Here is a 16,070-nt window from a genome sequence, read left to right as displayed (position 1 = left end):
AGAGGAGCTGCTGGTGGTCATATGATCAGGCTGAGTGGGCGGAGTGACAAGACGGATGACAAAGCTCAAGGTGGACTTTACGCCACTTTATACAAATCAAACTTAACTCTGACTTTTAAGTATTTAAAGCAAAGCTCAGTGAAAAGTTTGATTTGTATAAAGTGGCGTAAAGTCCACCTTGAACAGTTTGTTCTCGGTCTTCACTCCGCCCACTCAGCCTGATCATATGACCACCAGCAGCTCCTCTCCACTTCCTCAAACTTCATACAGCTGCTGTGTCACACCGTCCAGCCTGCACGAGCCCGCACCGCACGCGCTCACCCAACACCAGCACCACCTCTCAGGACTCAACCCGAGCTTCGGCACCGCGTGCGCGTGTGAGAGTGTGTGTGAGAGTGTGTGTGTCGGTGGTCTAATGGCAGGTTTGAGGAGCGGATCAGGAGCCACCGGGACCCGGCAGAGAGGACACCCCGCAGCCGCCGTCACGCTCCTCGCGCTGCTGCTCACCTGCGGCGTCAGGTGTGCTGCGGAAAGCGCCAAACTGAGCAACATTATCCTGATTCTCGCCGATGACCAGGATGTTCACCTGGGGGGGATGGTGAGTGGGCATATTGATTACACATACATGTTTTTCAGGTCACCTGTGTGTCTCTTGAAGAGTTTACAGTGACGTTTATCTGATAACACACACCTGTGCGCGTGCTTACGGTCACCTAACGTTGAGTTTAGAGTCACCTTATTAAACTTTTTGGTGTCTTTAAAGACTTTCGACTATCCCAAAAATGCTCCCACAGAAGCTCGAGTCTGCAGCCCGCTCATGTGGTTTGTGTGGCGTCAGCTGTAAATACAGGAAGCAGTTTTTTGACTGCTGGAAGTCGATTAATCGATGCAGTTACCTGACAGAAAATTTGGTTATTCTGCAACAGTTTCATAAGAAAAAAAATTATATTAGGGTTAGGAAATTGGTTTGATTTCTTTTGGAAACATGGGAAAAAGGCAATAAGCAACATGGATAGAAATGTCTAGAAAATTTGGGGAAAAAGAAAAAAATGCAAAATGTGACAAGAAAATTTATTGAAAATGAGTTGTGGGGAGATTATTACATGTTATCAAAAAAGGGGGGTGAAAAAGTCCAGAAAACGATTTTATATTACAGAAAAAAATATTAAATATTAGGGAAAAAAATAAATTTATTTATTTATTTATTTTTTGCTAATTTTTTGACCATTTCTTTTTAAGTTGCTCATTGCCTTCTCGCCATGTTTTGAAAAGAAATAAAGCCAATTTACTCAAATTAATCGATTATTGGTAAAATTAACAATCGATTCATTGTTATTTGAAAAAACAAAACATAAAAACGTTGCTTATTTCAAACAATACCAACTGCTATTTTGCCTCAATCAAAGCCATAACAACATAGTACATGAACTTTGACAGAAACATGCCAAACAGCATTTGAAAAACACAGATATTTAACATAAAACATCTTTATTCAGTGTTTTTCTTGGTTTAAATCAGCTGGTCTGTTGGTTTTGGAGAGGAAGAGACCTCTGTGGATAATTCGGCTCCTGGTAAAAACCTCCAGAACGTCGGGATCTTAAGTTACTGGAAAAAAAGTTGAGCATACATTAGCAGGTGCTGAGCGAGCTGCCCATCTCCAACATGCCAAACATCATTGGAGAAACACCGATTTTTAGCATAAAACATCTTTATTCAGCGTTTCTCCCAGTTTAAATCAGCTGGTCTGTTTTTTTGGAGCGGAGGAGACCTCTGTGGATAGTTCAGCTTTTTTTAGTGAACATAGACAAACACAAATTGTTATTTAAGGAGAGATTTTCATGTCTCTTTGTCTAAATCTTTTTGTTTGTGTTCTGCAGACCCCCATGAAGAAAACTAAAGCCTTAATCGGAGACGCAGGAGCAACTTTTGTGAATGCTGTGAGTGCACGTACTCTGCTGTACTTAAGTACAATATTTAGCTGCTGGCACTTGAGTCTTTTTATTTTATCCAGACACTCAACTTTGATATAAAACGTGCTTTCTTACTGTGTTATGCTGAATGGTTAAAGCTTCAGTGTTGCTGCGTTCAGACGCTTTTTACAAGTAAAAACTCTAAAGTCTGACTATACTGTTTTGTTTTCTTTTGAATACATGGGGGAAATGCAATCACCAGCTTGGCACGAAAAGTCCTGTAAATTTAAAATTAAAAAGACAAAAATGCCCTAAGATTAGCTGGGGGTGGAGGTAAAAATGCACAGTAAAGTGTATCTATAAATCATACAATTATGTATTTAAAATGATTTGAATGATTTATTTTTTTAGTTTTTATATTTTGCTTTTTTTGAATTACAAAAATGCTTTTCATAAGGTAATTTTCTCATTTGTTTTTCTTTGGTTATTTCCCTTTATTGTTATTATTTTATTTTAAATTAATTTCCTGCATTTTTTCATCATTTCTTTTACATGCTCATTGGCTTCTTTTCATATTTTTGAAAGAAATCAAGCCATTTGTTTCAGTTTTCAAAGGGTTAACTATCTAATATTGTCACAGTGAGGACATTTTACTGCTGATAATTTAAGTATATTTTGCTGTAAATGCTCCTGGACTTCGTGCGGAGGGTCTTTCCTCCACTCACTTTAATTCACGTTTTCAAATGTTGAAACTGAGTTACACATCGTGCTCTCGGCTGTCACACTTCTCTTTCATCATCGTTCCTCCCCTCCTGTTCTTCGTGTTCCTCTATCGGCGCTCTCGCTTCCCTCTTCTCCTGTCAAGTTCACGGTCACGCCGCTGTGCTGCCCGAGCCGCAGCAGCATCCTGACGGGTCAGTACCCCCACAACCACGAGGTGAGGAACAACTCGCTGTCGGGGAACTGCTCCAGCCCTCTGTGGCAGAAAGGGCCCGAGTCCACGGCCTTCCCGCTCTACCTCAACAAAAACAAATACCAGACGTTCTTCGCTGGGAAATATCTCAACCAGGTCTGAAAACACACACACACACACATTTAGATAATTTATTAAGGTGGTTTTATCATTATTAAGGTGGTTCACACTTTTGGCAGTTTGCAGGACTTCCTTTTTTTGACATGCGTTTAAATAATCATAAATAATAGCAAAAGGTTATGAAGTTAATACTTGACAATGAACCAAAAGTTTCAGTGCGTTATTCTGAATGCTATGATTTTTTTTAACCTAACACTAATAAAAGTGTTACTTTTTTTTACTTTTGCTACTTACTTTTAATACTTTTACTAGTAACTTATTTATTCATTTATTTATTTTTAATTAAAATTTATTTTTTTAATTTTTTTCTGGGATTTTTCTGGGACTGTTACTTTTGAATTATTTTGATTTTTTTCTAGATTTGGAATATATTTTCAGTGTGCTATTAGTCCTTTTACTTAATGTCTTATATATTATGAATAATTTTTTGGACCTTTGGGTTGTTTTTGTTTATTCATTATACATATTTGTGTGTGTGTGTGTGTGTGTGTGTGTGTATGTATAAATGTTTACTTTCTAATTTCATACTTGTAGTAAAAGAATGATAAATGTAAAAAGCTGTAGGTATAATAAACAACTTTATTGGTTTTTTTTCTTTTAATTTAAAGGCCTTATTTTTATTTATTCCTTTTTTTCTGTGCATTATTTTGGAAAAATTGTTGATAAAAGACCATAATAACATGCTTCTGCCACTGCAGAAATGCATTGGCCGAATAACGCCATATAACTGCATTTAACCTTTAGTATGCTTTGTTAGAAACATAGTTTGCCTTAAACACCCGCAGGCTGAGCTGTTGCAGCACCCGCAACTCCCCGACTTCCTGTAGCACACTTCAAATCTTCAATTTGAGTCAGCTGAGCAACAGTCCTTTTGTTTTTTTTTTAATCCAAATACCTCAACGTCTATTGGATGGATTGTAATGATATTTTGTGCAGACATTAATGGCGTCTTCAGGATAAATCTGTAATAATTTTGGCATTTAGCACCAGTTTCGCTGCAGATTGTGACTGCTCTTATACACTTATTAAAGGTTGTGACTTATTTCTTTGGGTTTTTTTTCCTGTCATAAGTACGGCAAGAAAGAAGCAGGAGACATCGGCCATGTCCCTCCGGGCTGGGACCAGTGGCACGCACTGGTGAGTCTCTCACACACATAAACATCAGTGGTGGAATTTATAAGTACATTTACTCAGGTACTGCATGTATATGTATGTAAGTATGAATTTAAGGTGTTGTTCATGCCGCTTTATACTTTACTCCACTATATTCTGGAGGAAAATATAGTACTTTTATACTTTATTATATTTATTTAAAAGGTTGAATTTCTAAAAATGAGAGTTTAGCATAAAATCAGAAGAAAAATATGATGTTTTGTTATAAATCAAAAACCTAACACTTAATACAAATACAGTTTAAACAATAATTCAGTTAATTCATTGGCAGATTGAGCCGACTGATTGGCAAATTTTTCGTGTTAATATCTAAGTCATTTTCTAATTTATTTTGAATAATTTTAAATTCTGGGGTGTGGTGTCCTGTGTTTGTATATTTTTTTTTTGATTGGGTACTTTTACTTATGAATAATTTTGAGTTTGGGTTTTTTTTTCTTAAAATAGCTTTCTTTGTGTTTTTCTTTTGATTTTTTTTTTTTTTTAGGATTGGGTACTTTTATTTTTGAATAATTGTGAGTTTTATGTTTTTTGTTTGTTTGTTGTTGGTTTTTTTGCGTTTTATAGATTAGGTACTTTTAACACTTCAGGTAAATATTCCTGAATAAACTCACTTACTTTTACTTAAGTAATGTTTTTAGATACCAGACTTTTACTTGTAACAGATATTTTCACAGTGTGGTATTAGTACCTTTCTGAAGGATCTGAATACTCCCTCTACCACTGATAAACACACACAAATACTATATTTCCAAGTACTTCTGACTGCCTTTGCTGTATGGTTGCAGGTTGGGAACTCGCAGTACTACAACTACTCGCTCTCAGTCAACGGCAAAGAAGAAAAACACGGAGACAGTTATGAGAAGGACTACCTCACAGACCTCATAGTGAGTCTCCTGTCAGCAGTATTTCACGCAGCGTCTGTAGGGACGTTTATGTGAGGTTTTACAGGAGGAAATAAGGAATCAGCTGTTGTCATGGAAACAGAATATGTCCAGTAAGTGATTTTTTTTTTGCCTGCCAGTCAGCAGTGTGAAGGGTTAATCATCAACAGCTGGATGGTGGAGTAGGACAGAAAGAAAACAGGATAATTAAGATTTAATTTTACTTTGTGTAATTATTTACATTCATGTTTTAGAGCGTTTGAGTGAAGACGTTTGTTTTCTTTGTTTTTATTTAAATGTGCCGTCTTCAGGTGACGGATGAGTCGTTCTGCTTAACCAGCTGTTTGCATGTTCGGCTGTAAATGTTTAGTTTATTATAGTTTATGAGAGCTGAACCTTATGTTAGCTGCTGATGGACTGTAGTAATGTTTGCACTTCTATCAGCTGCGAGAACCGTAATAAAATATGACTCTTAAAGTCGCCTTCGCCATCTGAGGGACAAATAATTTAATGTGCCTTATGTGCGCACTCATTGGCTCAGGTGGGTTGCCTCTTTACAACCATTTGTTTTTCTATCCCTTCTTGCAAACGTTGTATCTAAAGAAGGGCTTAGGGGAATTTCCTCAAATTTGGCACAAACGTCCACTTTTACTTAACAATGAACAGATTCGATTTTGGTGGTTAAATGTCGCCATGACCTTGCATCCATCTCATTCTTGCGATAAGAACACTGAGGGAATTTTTTTTAATTGTCGTGAATTGAATTTTATCAAATTTGGCACAAATGTGCACTTAGACTAAATGATAAACTAAGTAGATTTTAGTGGTCAAAAGTCACTGTGTCTGTCTCATTGGTGTGAACGAGATAATTGAAGAAGTCTTTGAATGTATTTCCCCAAATTTGGCACAAACATCCACTTGGACTCAATAATGAGCTAATTTGATTTTGGTTGTCAAAGGTCACGGTCAGTGTGATCTTCTCTGTAGTACCCTTGTGAAAGTGATAACTTAAGAACATCTTGAGGCAATTTCCTCATATTTGGCACAAATGTCCATTTGGAGTCGTATTGGTGATGCAAACTTTGTGCAAGTCCTCCGCTGCTGTTGTTCTGCTTTTTCCTGACGATCGCAGCAGAAATGAAGACATACATACGACAGTTTTTCAAGACGCAGCTCATTCCATGTCCACATTAAATCTGAAACTAAAAAAACAAAGAAACTGAAATTAGAATAAAAATCAGATGGGAGAATATAAAACCAGCTCTAAAATCTAAACAGGACTAAACTTGTTGCGAGTCTTAGTCACCAAGTTTCCTCGTTTAATAAGGCCGTCGAGTTAATGAGCACCCTAAGTAATCTGAGTAGTGAGAGGACTGATTTAACACAGTGTGAGACTTGGAGCATCAGTCACATCTAATAAGGTGTTTGGCAGCGTTGGACCAGCTGTTTGTTCATATCCTGGGGTGATAATGACTCACAGATGCAGCTCAGCACTCACTTTTCTTTCAGCTCACTTTCCCCCCGCAATCATTTGCATAATATTTGTTTCCTCATATCTGACCCTGGTTCTGACAAACAAAGACGCTGTTGTTGTTTCCATCTTTGCCCTTTTATTGGTGCTTTTATTTAAATGTGAAATGTTGCAACAGTAATATTCAGTCATTGCTCATTCCTCCTCATTCCAGACGAATCGGTCCCTCCACTTCCTGGACGACAGGAGTCCCCAGCATCCCTTCTTCATGATGCTGTCTCCGCCAGCGCCTCACTCCCCCTGGACGGCGGCGCCGCAGTACCAGAAGGAGTTCAGTGACGTTAAAGCCCCTCGAGACGGGAGCTTCAACAAACCCGGGAAGGTGTGTCCAAAATAACTACAAACATTATTAACTACAAAAACTGTTTTTATGCCTCCGTGCTGGTGCCATTATGTTTTTGGGCTGTTTGTCAGTCATTCCTGTCCTTGAGGGAATTTCTTCAAATTTGGCACAAACGTCCACTCTGACTTAAAAAATAAACTGATTTGATTTTTGAGATCAAAGGTTAAAGACCAAGGTCACTGTGACTTTGTCTCATCCTTGGGAATGCCATACCGCACAAATATCTTCTGGAAATTTCTTCAAATTTGGCACAAACGTTCACTTGGACTCAACAAGGAACTGATTAGAATTTGGTGGACAAACATCACTGTGAACTTGTGTCCGTCTCATTCTTGTCAATGCGATATCTCAAGAGCACCTTGAGGGAATTTCCTCAAATTTGACACAAACATCCACTTTGAGTGAAAAATAAACAAATAGGATTTTGGTGGTCTAAAGTCAAATTTCACTGTGACTGTGCATCTGTACTATTCTCAAGAAAGCGGTGTATTAAGAATACCCTCAGTAGTAGCTGGGCGATATGGAATAAAGTCTTACCACAATATTTTTTTTCATATCCGTCGATATCGATATATATCACGATATACATCAAATCACTATTTCTGTTGAGCTTAAAGGTTCCCTTTGACTCCTAAATGACATATGTAGATATCATAAGGTTCATTTTGGTTTAAATATTTATTTTTTGTCAGACATTGAACATGACAAATATACTGTAGAACAGCATCACCATCCAATCACCCAGCAAAGGTCCAAACCTCATACCTAAAATCAATATCACCATTAATTGAACATTTACTTTACTGGTAATTCTGGTTTCATATTCAATCTCTGTTTGTTTGTGTATTTTAGGACAAACACTGGCTGCTGCGTCAACCTGTTAACCCCATGCCAAACAGCTCCCTGGCCTTCCTGGACAGTGCATACAGGAAAAGGTACAGCTGTAAAAATCTTCAGTTGTGTTTGTGTTTGGTTTTTATGTCAGAATCAACATTTATGAAGGTACAATGTTGAATTTTGGAGTGAGATTGGTTTGCTACAAGTCTTTTTTCACATGAAATCAAACTTAGCAGGTTTGTTGACGAGTTTTAACACATTTATCCATAAATTGTGAAGTTGTTTTGAGTGCTTCTTTTATACTTTCTTATAAGTAAATAGGCTAATAAGCTATAATTATATGCTTAATTAAATTTATTTATGATACCAAACATTATCTAAGGAATTTCTGTTCTGTGTGTTTTATAAACAATACATTATTATATTTTTTATATTTTTTTTATTATAAAAATAATAAGAAAAGAAAAACAATCAACTACTGCTAAAGTGGAGAATAATAAACATTAAAAAAAGAAATTCACAAAAAAAAGTGAAATATATTTTTTTAATCAAAAGAGCTGAACTGTGTTTAAAATAAAGACGATGAAATGTGCAAAATGTTGATCAAAATATTTAAAAAGGAGTGACTATATTTAATTGTTTAAAAAATGTAAAATGTACATTTTTATGAATTTATAGTTTTAATCTTTGAAATGTTATTGTTTATATTTCTTTATATAACTCTTATTTCAGTTCTTATTCTCTTGTGGACATAAGCCTTATTCCACATTGCATTTCCCTGCATATATTTAATTTGACCAAATAAAATTTTAAGAAATGTAAATGGTGATTTCTCCTGCAGGTGGCAGACCCTTTTATCAGTGGACGACATGGTGGCGCTGCTGGTTAAAAAACTTGAGTCAATAAAGGAACTGAACAACACTTACATCTTCTACACATCTGATAACGGCTACCACACAGGTCTGAGTCCCTTCACTGGACCTCAGATTATTAAACACATCAGATTTTCTGTCTCGCAGTAATCCCAATGTCGTCCCTGTTCACAGGTCAGTTCTCTCTGCCCATTGATAAGAGGCAGCTGTACGAATTTGACATCAGGGTCCCGCTCATGGTCCGAGGTCCCGGCATCAAACCAAACCAGACACTGCAGGTCAGAAACACACACACATTTATGCGCAACACCATCGCCAGAGTGAATGTTGTACATTTCTGCAAACCACTGATTTGAACATTTGCGTCTTTCATATCGAGCCAATGTATTAAAACTTCATGTTTCTCTACATTTCAGTTTTTAATTTATGTTGTGAAAACAGCTTAGGCACAAAAACAGAAATACACATTATTGTTGCTGCAAACACAGTTGGAAATGCCCCAAACTTTTGTAAAAAAAAAACCAAACAAAACTGTTTTTGTCGCTACAAGCATGATTGGAAATGTCCTGAACTGTCATTACAGAAACTGTTTCAGCTGTAAAAACACAGATGGAAATATCCCAAACTGTTGTTAAAAAATTTGCCCCTTTTATCGCTACAAACACAGCTGGAAAAGTCTCAACATTTCATTTAAAAATACCTGCTGTCACTACAAAGAAGGCTGGAAATGTCCCTACATCTTGTTAAAAAAATACCTGCTTTTGTCAACACATACACAGCTGGAAATGTCCCAACCTGTTGTTATAAAATGCCTGGTTTTGTCACTATAAACATGATTGGAAATATCCCAACCTCGCGTTAAAAAATTGTACGCTTTTATTGTTGTTTTTTGTTTCAGTTGCAAATGTCCCTACCCATTGTCAAAAATATTCATGTTTTTTTTCTACAAAAAAAACCTAGAAATGTCCTGATCTGTTAAAAAAAAATCTGCTTTTGTCACTCCAAACACGGCTGGAAATGTCCTAATCTCTCGTTAAAAAATACCCACTTTAATCTCTACAATCACAGCTAGAAATGTCCCAACCTGTCGTTAAAAATACCTAGATTTGTTTCCGCACAAATAGAGATTAATGTCCCTAACTGTATTTAAAAAATACCTGCTTTTGTTGATACAAACATAGTTGCAAATGTCCCAACCTGTTGTTAAAAAATTCCAGGTTTTGTCGTTACAGCATGATTTGAAATGTACCTAATCTGTTTTAAAAAACCTGCCTTTGTCACTACATGATGGCCGGAAATGTCCCAAACGCTTGTTGAAAAAAATACCTGCTTTTGTTGCCACAATTATGCCTGGAAATGTCCCAACCTGTCGTTAAAAAAATGCCCGCTTTTGGTACAACAACCGAGTTGGAAATGTCCCTACATGTAAATATTCCTGCTTTTGTCACTACAAATATTCCTACAAATGTCCGGACCTGTTGTTAAAATGAAAAAAATATCTGCGTTTTAGGCCACAAAATGGTTGGAAATGTCCCGACCTGTCTTTAAAAAGTACTCAGATTTGTTTGTCTTTCCTAGGTGTCAGCTGAGCTCATAAACATGAAATCTGAACTATAAATACCAATGTAACATATCCGTGTTTGCAGTGCCGACATTTATTCTGTTATAATTATCAGGAATGTGTCTCTTTTCTTCAGTCTGTTTTGTAATTATCTCTTTATGTTGCATGACTTCAGGCTCCAGTGCTGAATATTGACCTGGCTCCCACCATCATGGACATATCTGGTGTCAACCTGTCGACCGTGAACGTGGACGGGCAGTCTTTCCTCTCTCAGATGGTCAGCTGCCTCTTCAAATGTTTTCCTGGTTGTTACTTTTCCCTCAATTTTAAAAACGTAAACTTTAATTTCTCTGACTTTCAGGCCCCATCACTGCGTAACGGCACTACGCGTCCCTTTTTCCTCGTCGAATACACCGGAGAGGGACACCCAACGACAGATCCTGCTTGTCCCAAACTGGGTCCGGGACTGTCTGTGAGTATCAACAACAAGACTGTGCTTTTAATGCTTTTAACCCTTTGAAACCTGGATCGTCATCACTTCGCCTGTGCTGCGTTCAGACGTCTGTCACAAGTATTTAAACCTTTAAAAACATGGGTGAAAAAAACGGCAATCAGCAGCTTGGCATGAAATGTAAATAAAAAAAAAAGGGGGAAAAAAAATCAGTAAAAGGTGACAAAAAAATTACCTAAAATTTAGCTTTTACAAAAGAAAGAGCGATACAATGGAAAATTATCAAAGAATTAAGAAAAAATATAAAGATGTCTGTATTTATGAATTTATGTGTGAAATTCGGCTACAGAAATTTTATATATATATATATATTGTTCTTATTCAAATTATATTTATTTTTTAATTTCCCTGTTTTTGCTCTTTTACCTTTTGTAATGCAAATTTCAGATAATTTTATCATATTTTTTTTTAAATTATTTTCCTGCTCAATTTGGGGTACTTTCTTGTTAAGTGCCTCATTGCCCTCTTTTCATGTTTTAATAATCAAGCCAAATTGCTCAGATTTCAAAAGATTTAACTATTGATCAACAGAAAATAAATCAGCGACAAGACTTGTTTCATTCTCGAAAAACATTTATCAAGCATAAAAATCAAAATAATCTCACCACAAGTTCATGTAGTTGCTGTTCTGGAGCTTTTAATTGTATAAAATTATCTTTAAGAGCTCTGACGAATGGAAATTTTAACACCTACTGTTACATAACAACTGGACGAACTACCTGCAGAGAGGATCATGTGATATGAGCTTCAGAACAGCTGCTGAGTTGTTTTTACACACATAGTTGTGTTTAAATAGTTAGATAACTTTATTAGAGACACGTCATGACAGAGACACGTGAAAGACAATCTGCTACTGAAACAGAAATAACAGTGACACAAAGTCTTCCCAACAGGGTGTTAATGTTGCTGTGGAGTCGTTAAAAAACGAAATTGAGCAAATAAAGCTGATGGTAACAAGACAAATAAAACAGGCAGTACATATGAAGTTAAAGATTATGTCAAAATTATGCTCAGAGCGTCCTTACACAATCTCCAACATCTCGTAAAAATCAGGGTGTGACCTATAAACTGAAGTTCTCGTGACTCTTTTCTTCATAACACACCAGCCTTTGAAAAATACACTAGCTGATCCTGTTTCTGTCAATGGCAGCAATGACGTCAACTCGACATACAGAAAGCCCATTTTTAAAACTTCATAATGACCTCAAAAGACTTGAGATTCCTGAGGAAAAACAACCCAACTGTCCTCGTTTTAAACAAAGCACTAACTCAGCGTTACTTCAACTACTAGCTTTTTCGGGGCTTTCAGCCGCGTTACCAGATGTCAGATGTCCACAGAGAAAGACCACGAGATGCGTTTGAGAGCTCCAGAAAAAGCAAATAAGTGCTTTTTGCCAAACTACTATTTCCAGGGTTATGTTTGAGTTTTCATGCATTTTCTTGCCAGTTAAATGTCCGGTGTTTAGGATTTAGGGGGATAAATTGTCAGAATTATAATGTAATTTTATTTTGTGTATAATAACCCCAAAATAATTTTAATTCTTAGCTCCAGCACTAACTCAGCACTTAATTTCCTCTAGCAATGTTTCCCAGACTGCGTGTGCGAAGACGCCTACAACAACACCTACGCCTGCGTCAGGACCCTCGACAAAGAGCAGAACCTACAATACTGCGAGTTTGCAGACAGCGAGGTACAGCGTGGCTGTGTGTGACTCACGTCTGTGTCATTTCTGTTAAAAAAAAGAAAAACCGGACGTGCAGAAGCTCAGTCTTTTCTTCTTTTTGTCCCCAGTCGTTTGTGGAAGTGTACAACCTGACGTCAGACCCCCACCAGCTGGAGAACATCGTGAAGAAGGTGGACCCGGCCATCCTGCAGGCCATGAACCAGCGGCTCATAAAGCTGCAGTCGTGTCAGGGCGACAGCTGCAGGAACGTCAAGTGAAGAAGCTGCCAAACACAGACTGCTTCACACGTGTGAGGCCTTTTTTCTTAAGTTTCCGTTTTGACTTTTCTCGGGAGGAACAGCACGGGTGTAAATAATGATAATAACGTGGCGGGATTCTGTTTAGCTGCTTCAGTTTCAGGGTCCTGGTGTTGTGCATGCTGGCTCACTGTCACACTGTCATGGTTTACTGGGACACTTGAACAGAGCAAAGCCACTGTTAAAGGACGTGTTTGACATTTTGGGAAATATACTTACTAGTTTTGTTGCGGAGAGTCAAGGTGGGTTTATAGTTGTGCGTCGGCGCTACGCAAAGTCTTCGCATGTGGCCTGCGCTGTTTTTAAGCTTTTATACTTGTGCGATGGGGTGTCGGTGTCACAGTAAACACTAGTTGGCGGTGGGGTTTCTATAAAGTAAAGTTTGATTGATAATCGCTAACAGAGTTTTCCTCTACTCGTTTGAAGCGAGGAACAACAGCTACATTTAATAAAAACTAACTTTACTTAATTTGGCTCCATTACAACTCACAAAGTTCACTGACAGAACAATATCCTTATTTTAAACACATTTTCCCCACAAATACAACATGCTAATGTTATTAGCCCAACCCTATGGCATTTTACATTGTATAAATTAGCCTAGTGGCTAGTGGAGTTTTTCTCTACTTGTATGATGCCAGAAACAACAACAACATTTAATAAAGGGAACGTTAGAAAAATTGGCTCAATTACAACTCACAAAGTTCACTGACAAAACAATTGTCTTATTTTAAACACATTTTTTCCCCACAAATGCAGCATGCTAACATTGTTAGCACAAGCCTACAGCATTTTACATCGCAGCTACTCGCTGTTACATTTCTGGAGATGTGCACGCCGGGCTATGTCGTAGATTCAGCATCGATTTGACGCAGAAGTATAAATCTCACTTAAGATAAGAAAATTGACTCCTCTCATTCATGGACGGTAAACATAGCTACAGCCGGCAACTGGCTAACTTAGCTTAGCATGAAGACTGGAAACAGAGGGAAACAGCTAGCCTAGCCTGTACTTTTGCACATTTTGCACAGACCCTCCACCAGAAAGCCAATAAGCATATTTCCCCAAACTTCTCCTGATATGTTCTTGACACCTGTGCTTTTCCGACAACGACGAGTCAAAATATCTGCTGTGAAAATTTAATGTTTTTCTGAGCTGTGCTCGTTATATCTTATAATTACAAAACTTTAGTATATTTCTTAACGATAACTTCCTCGCTCAGTCCATATAGAGTGCTGCAGGAATGAGTCCTAAAACCAAGCAAACTCTTAAAGAAGGAAGGGTCAGTGACTGTATTTGAATTTTGCATTGGAGCCACACTTTGGTGCCATAGAAGTCAATGGTTTGGGCAGAGCAGATCACACTGACAGACAGAGCCATGATGTTTGGAGACCAATAAGAAGGACGACGAACATGCGTATTTAGATGGAAATTGTCAGTCAGCGTCACATAATGTGTGTTTTTTAATTTTGTGGAAACATTTTTTAGTCAAAGGTGAAACTACGAAGATATGATGGGCTTTTGTGCGATTTGCTGTTTTCGCCCCATTGACTTCTTTAGAAGTGGCATCAAAGTTTGGCTCCATTGCAAGACTCAAACACCGTCACTGACATCACGACCCTTTGTTTTATAGTTTCTTTGCCTAAAACCCGGAAAGTAGTTTGTGCACTCCTGGTCCCCTTTAAGTCAATGGGTTTTTGGTTAGATGCCTGAAATCTGAACAAATTGGCTTAATTTCTTTCAAAAACATGGAAAATGTTAATGAGCAACTGAAATGACCCAAAAATTTGTTTTTTTTTATTGTACACAAAAATTACCTGAAATTTTTTTTAAAAAAGTAAGAGACAATCCAAAAGGAATTACATGAAGAATGATCTTCTAAAATAAAAATAATTATTTAAAATACTAAATATTTAATAATGATAGCTATAAATGCCATTTTTTGGATGTCTTTCCCTAGCTTTTTTTAAAAATTATTTTTTTTAAATCCACCAAATGTTTGCAATTTGTGGAACCAAGCTACTCCCTGTGTTTTTTTCCATGTTCTTTTAAAAAGATCAAATCAGGCGCTCTGTAAAAGATGTAAACACGCGACATCAGATTACAAGATGAAGCATAGTGGTGGCGACTTTGAAGTCATGCAAATGTGGTTTCTTCATAGTCTAACATTAGCTTTTTACCTTTGCTGATTGCCTTTGTGCTTAAAAAATCTTGAAAGCGGTTTTATTTGTGAAAAAAATCTTCCTGAACAAAACATAAAAGTAATTTTTTTTTATTTTCTGCAATAATCCAAAACACCAATGGAAAAATCCCACTGACACTTTGATGAGGGAACCAGGATGATGCTAACTTCTTGCGTTCGCCAAAACCCCCCAAAAAAGTCATCCCTGCAGCACTCTGCTGAGGAAATCTACTGTCTTCTGTCAGTCAGTCAATGTTGTAATGTGTCTTTACATATAAACTGCACTATAAACTTGTTTTTGTTCTTTACAGGGTTCAAAATGCATCTGAACATTATTGTTCTTAAACCAAAGGTTTGCTGATACACTGTAGCTGTACATAATACAATCACCTCGAGAAGAAAAGTTTGACATTTTGGGAAATGTGCATCTTAGGAGTTAGCTCAGAAGATATGAACCACTCTTATGTCTCTTCACTCCATATAAAGCACTCACCAGCGGTCAGTTAGCGTGGCTCATCACGAAAAATCGTGGACACAGCTAACCTGGTTCAGTCGAAATGTAACAAAATTCACCCAGCAGCACCTCTAAAACTCACTGTAAGTAACACTTAATGTTGTTTTATCAGCACAAGAGTTCGTATTTGAGAATCAAATCCTAATGCTAAGATATCTGGCTTCACCTTCATATTAGTGTATATCAGAGATACTCAAGAATTTCCTAAAATCCTAAAAACATCCCCAAATCCGAGAAACATCCTAAAACCTTAGAAACAATCTAAAGTCATAGAAATGTCCTAAAACCATAGAAATGTTTAAAAACCTTAGAAATGTCCTGAAGTCCTACAAGTGTCCTAAAATCCTACAAACATCCCGAAATTCTACAGATGTCCTAAAACCTTAGAAACATTAAGCCCTAGAAATGTCCTAAAATTATAAAAACATCCTAAAATTATAGAATCCTAAAATCCTTTAAACATCCAAAAATCCTAAAAATGCCATAAAATCCTAGAAATGTCCTAAAACCTCAGAAACATTCTTAAGTCCTAGAAATGTCCTAAAATCATTTAAACGTCCTAAAACCCTAAAAATCTCCTAAAGCCTTAGAAACATTTTAAAATCCTAGTAATGTCGTAAAGTACAAGAAATGTCCTAAAATCCTAGAAACATGTATGGGGCTGCTGTGACCAGCCCCTGG

At 37.1% G+C, this 16,070-nt stretch overlaps 1 protein-coding gene across 1 annotated transcript; it reads left to right on the top strand.

Annotated features, from left to right (window-relative positions):
• The first annotated feature begins 251 nt into the window (after positions 1–251).
• gnsb (glucosamine (N-acetyl)-6-sulfatase (Sanfilippo disease IIID), b) lies at positions 252–14,453 on the top strand. Its single transcript, XM_042509380.1, has 13 exons — positions 252–598; positions 1,878–1,937; positions 2,776–2,979; positions 4,075–4,140; positions 4,962–5,060; positions 6,743–6,910; positions 7,784–7,866; positions 8,610–8,728; positions 8,815–8,918; positions 10,377–10,478; positions 10,563–10,673; positions 12,293–12,403; positions 12,505–14,453. The coding sequence occupies exons 1-13, from the start codon at positions 416–418 to the stop codon at positions 12,652–12,654; spliced, it is 1,560 nt and encodes a 519-aa protein (XP_042365314.1). The 5' UTR covers positions 252–415; the 3' UTR covers positions 12,655–14,453.
• The last annotated feature ends 1,617 nt before the right edge of the window (positions 14,454–16,070 follow it).

This window comes from Plectropomus leopardus, chromosome 20, assembly GCF_008729295.1.
Source record: "Plectropomus leopardus isolate mb chromosome 20, YSFRI_Pleo_2.0, whole genome shotgun sequence".
NCBI classification, from domain to species: domain Eukaryota; kingdom Metazoa; phylum Chordata; class Actinopteri; order Perciformes; family Serranidae; genus Plectropomus; species Plectropomus leopardus.
The sequence above is the reverse complement of the archived record's forward strand: the minus strand, read 5'-3'. Positions and strand labels throughout refer to the sequence as shown.

What these genes read in the sequence shown, in the direction of transcription:
- gnsb (XM_042509380.1), top strand. Translation starts at nt 416, where the DNA reads ATGGCAGGTTTGAGGAGCGGATCAGGAGCCACCGGGACCCGGCAGAGA. An exon ending in GAGCAACTTTTGTGAATGCT is followed by an intron (nt 1,938 to 2,775) that starts GTGAGTGCACGT and finishes TCTCCTGTCAAG; the next exon opens with TTCACGGTCACGCCGCTGTG. An exon ending in GACAGTGCATACAGGAAAAG is followed by an intron (nt 7,867 to 8,609) that starts GTACAGCTGTAA and finishes TTTCTCCTGCAG; the next exon opens with GTGGCAGACCCTTTTATCAG.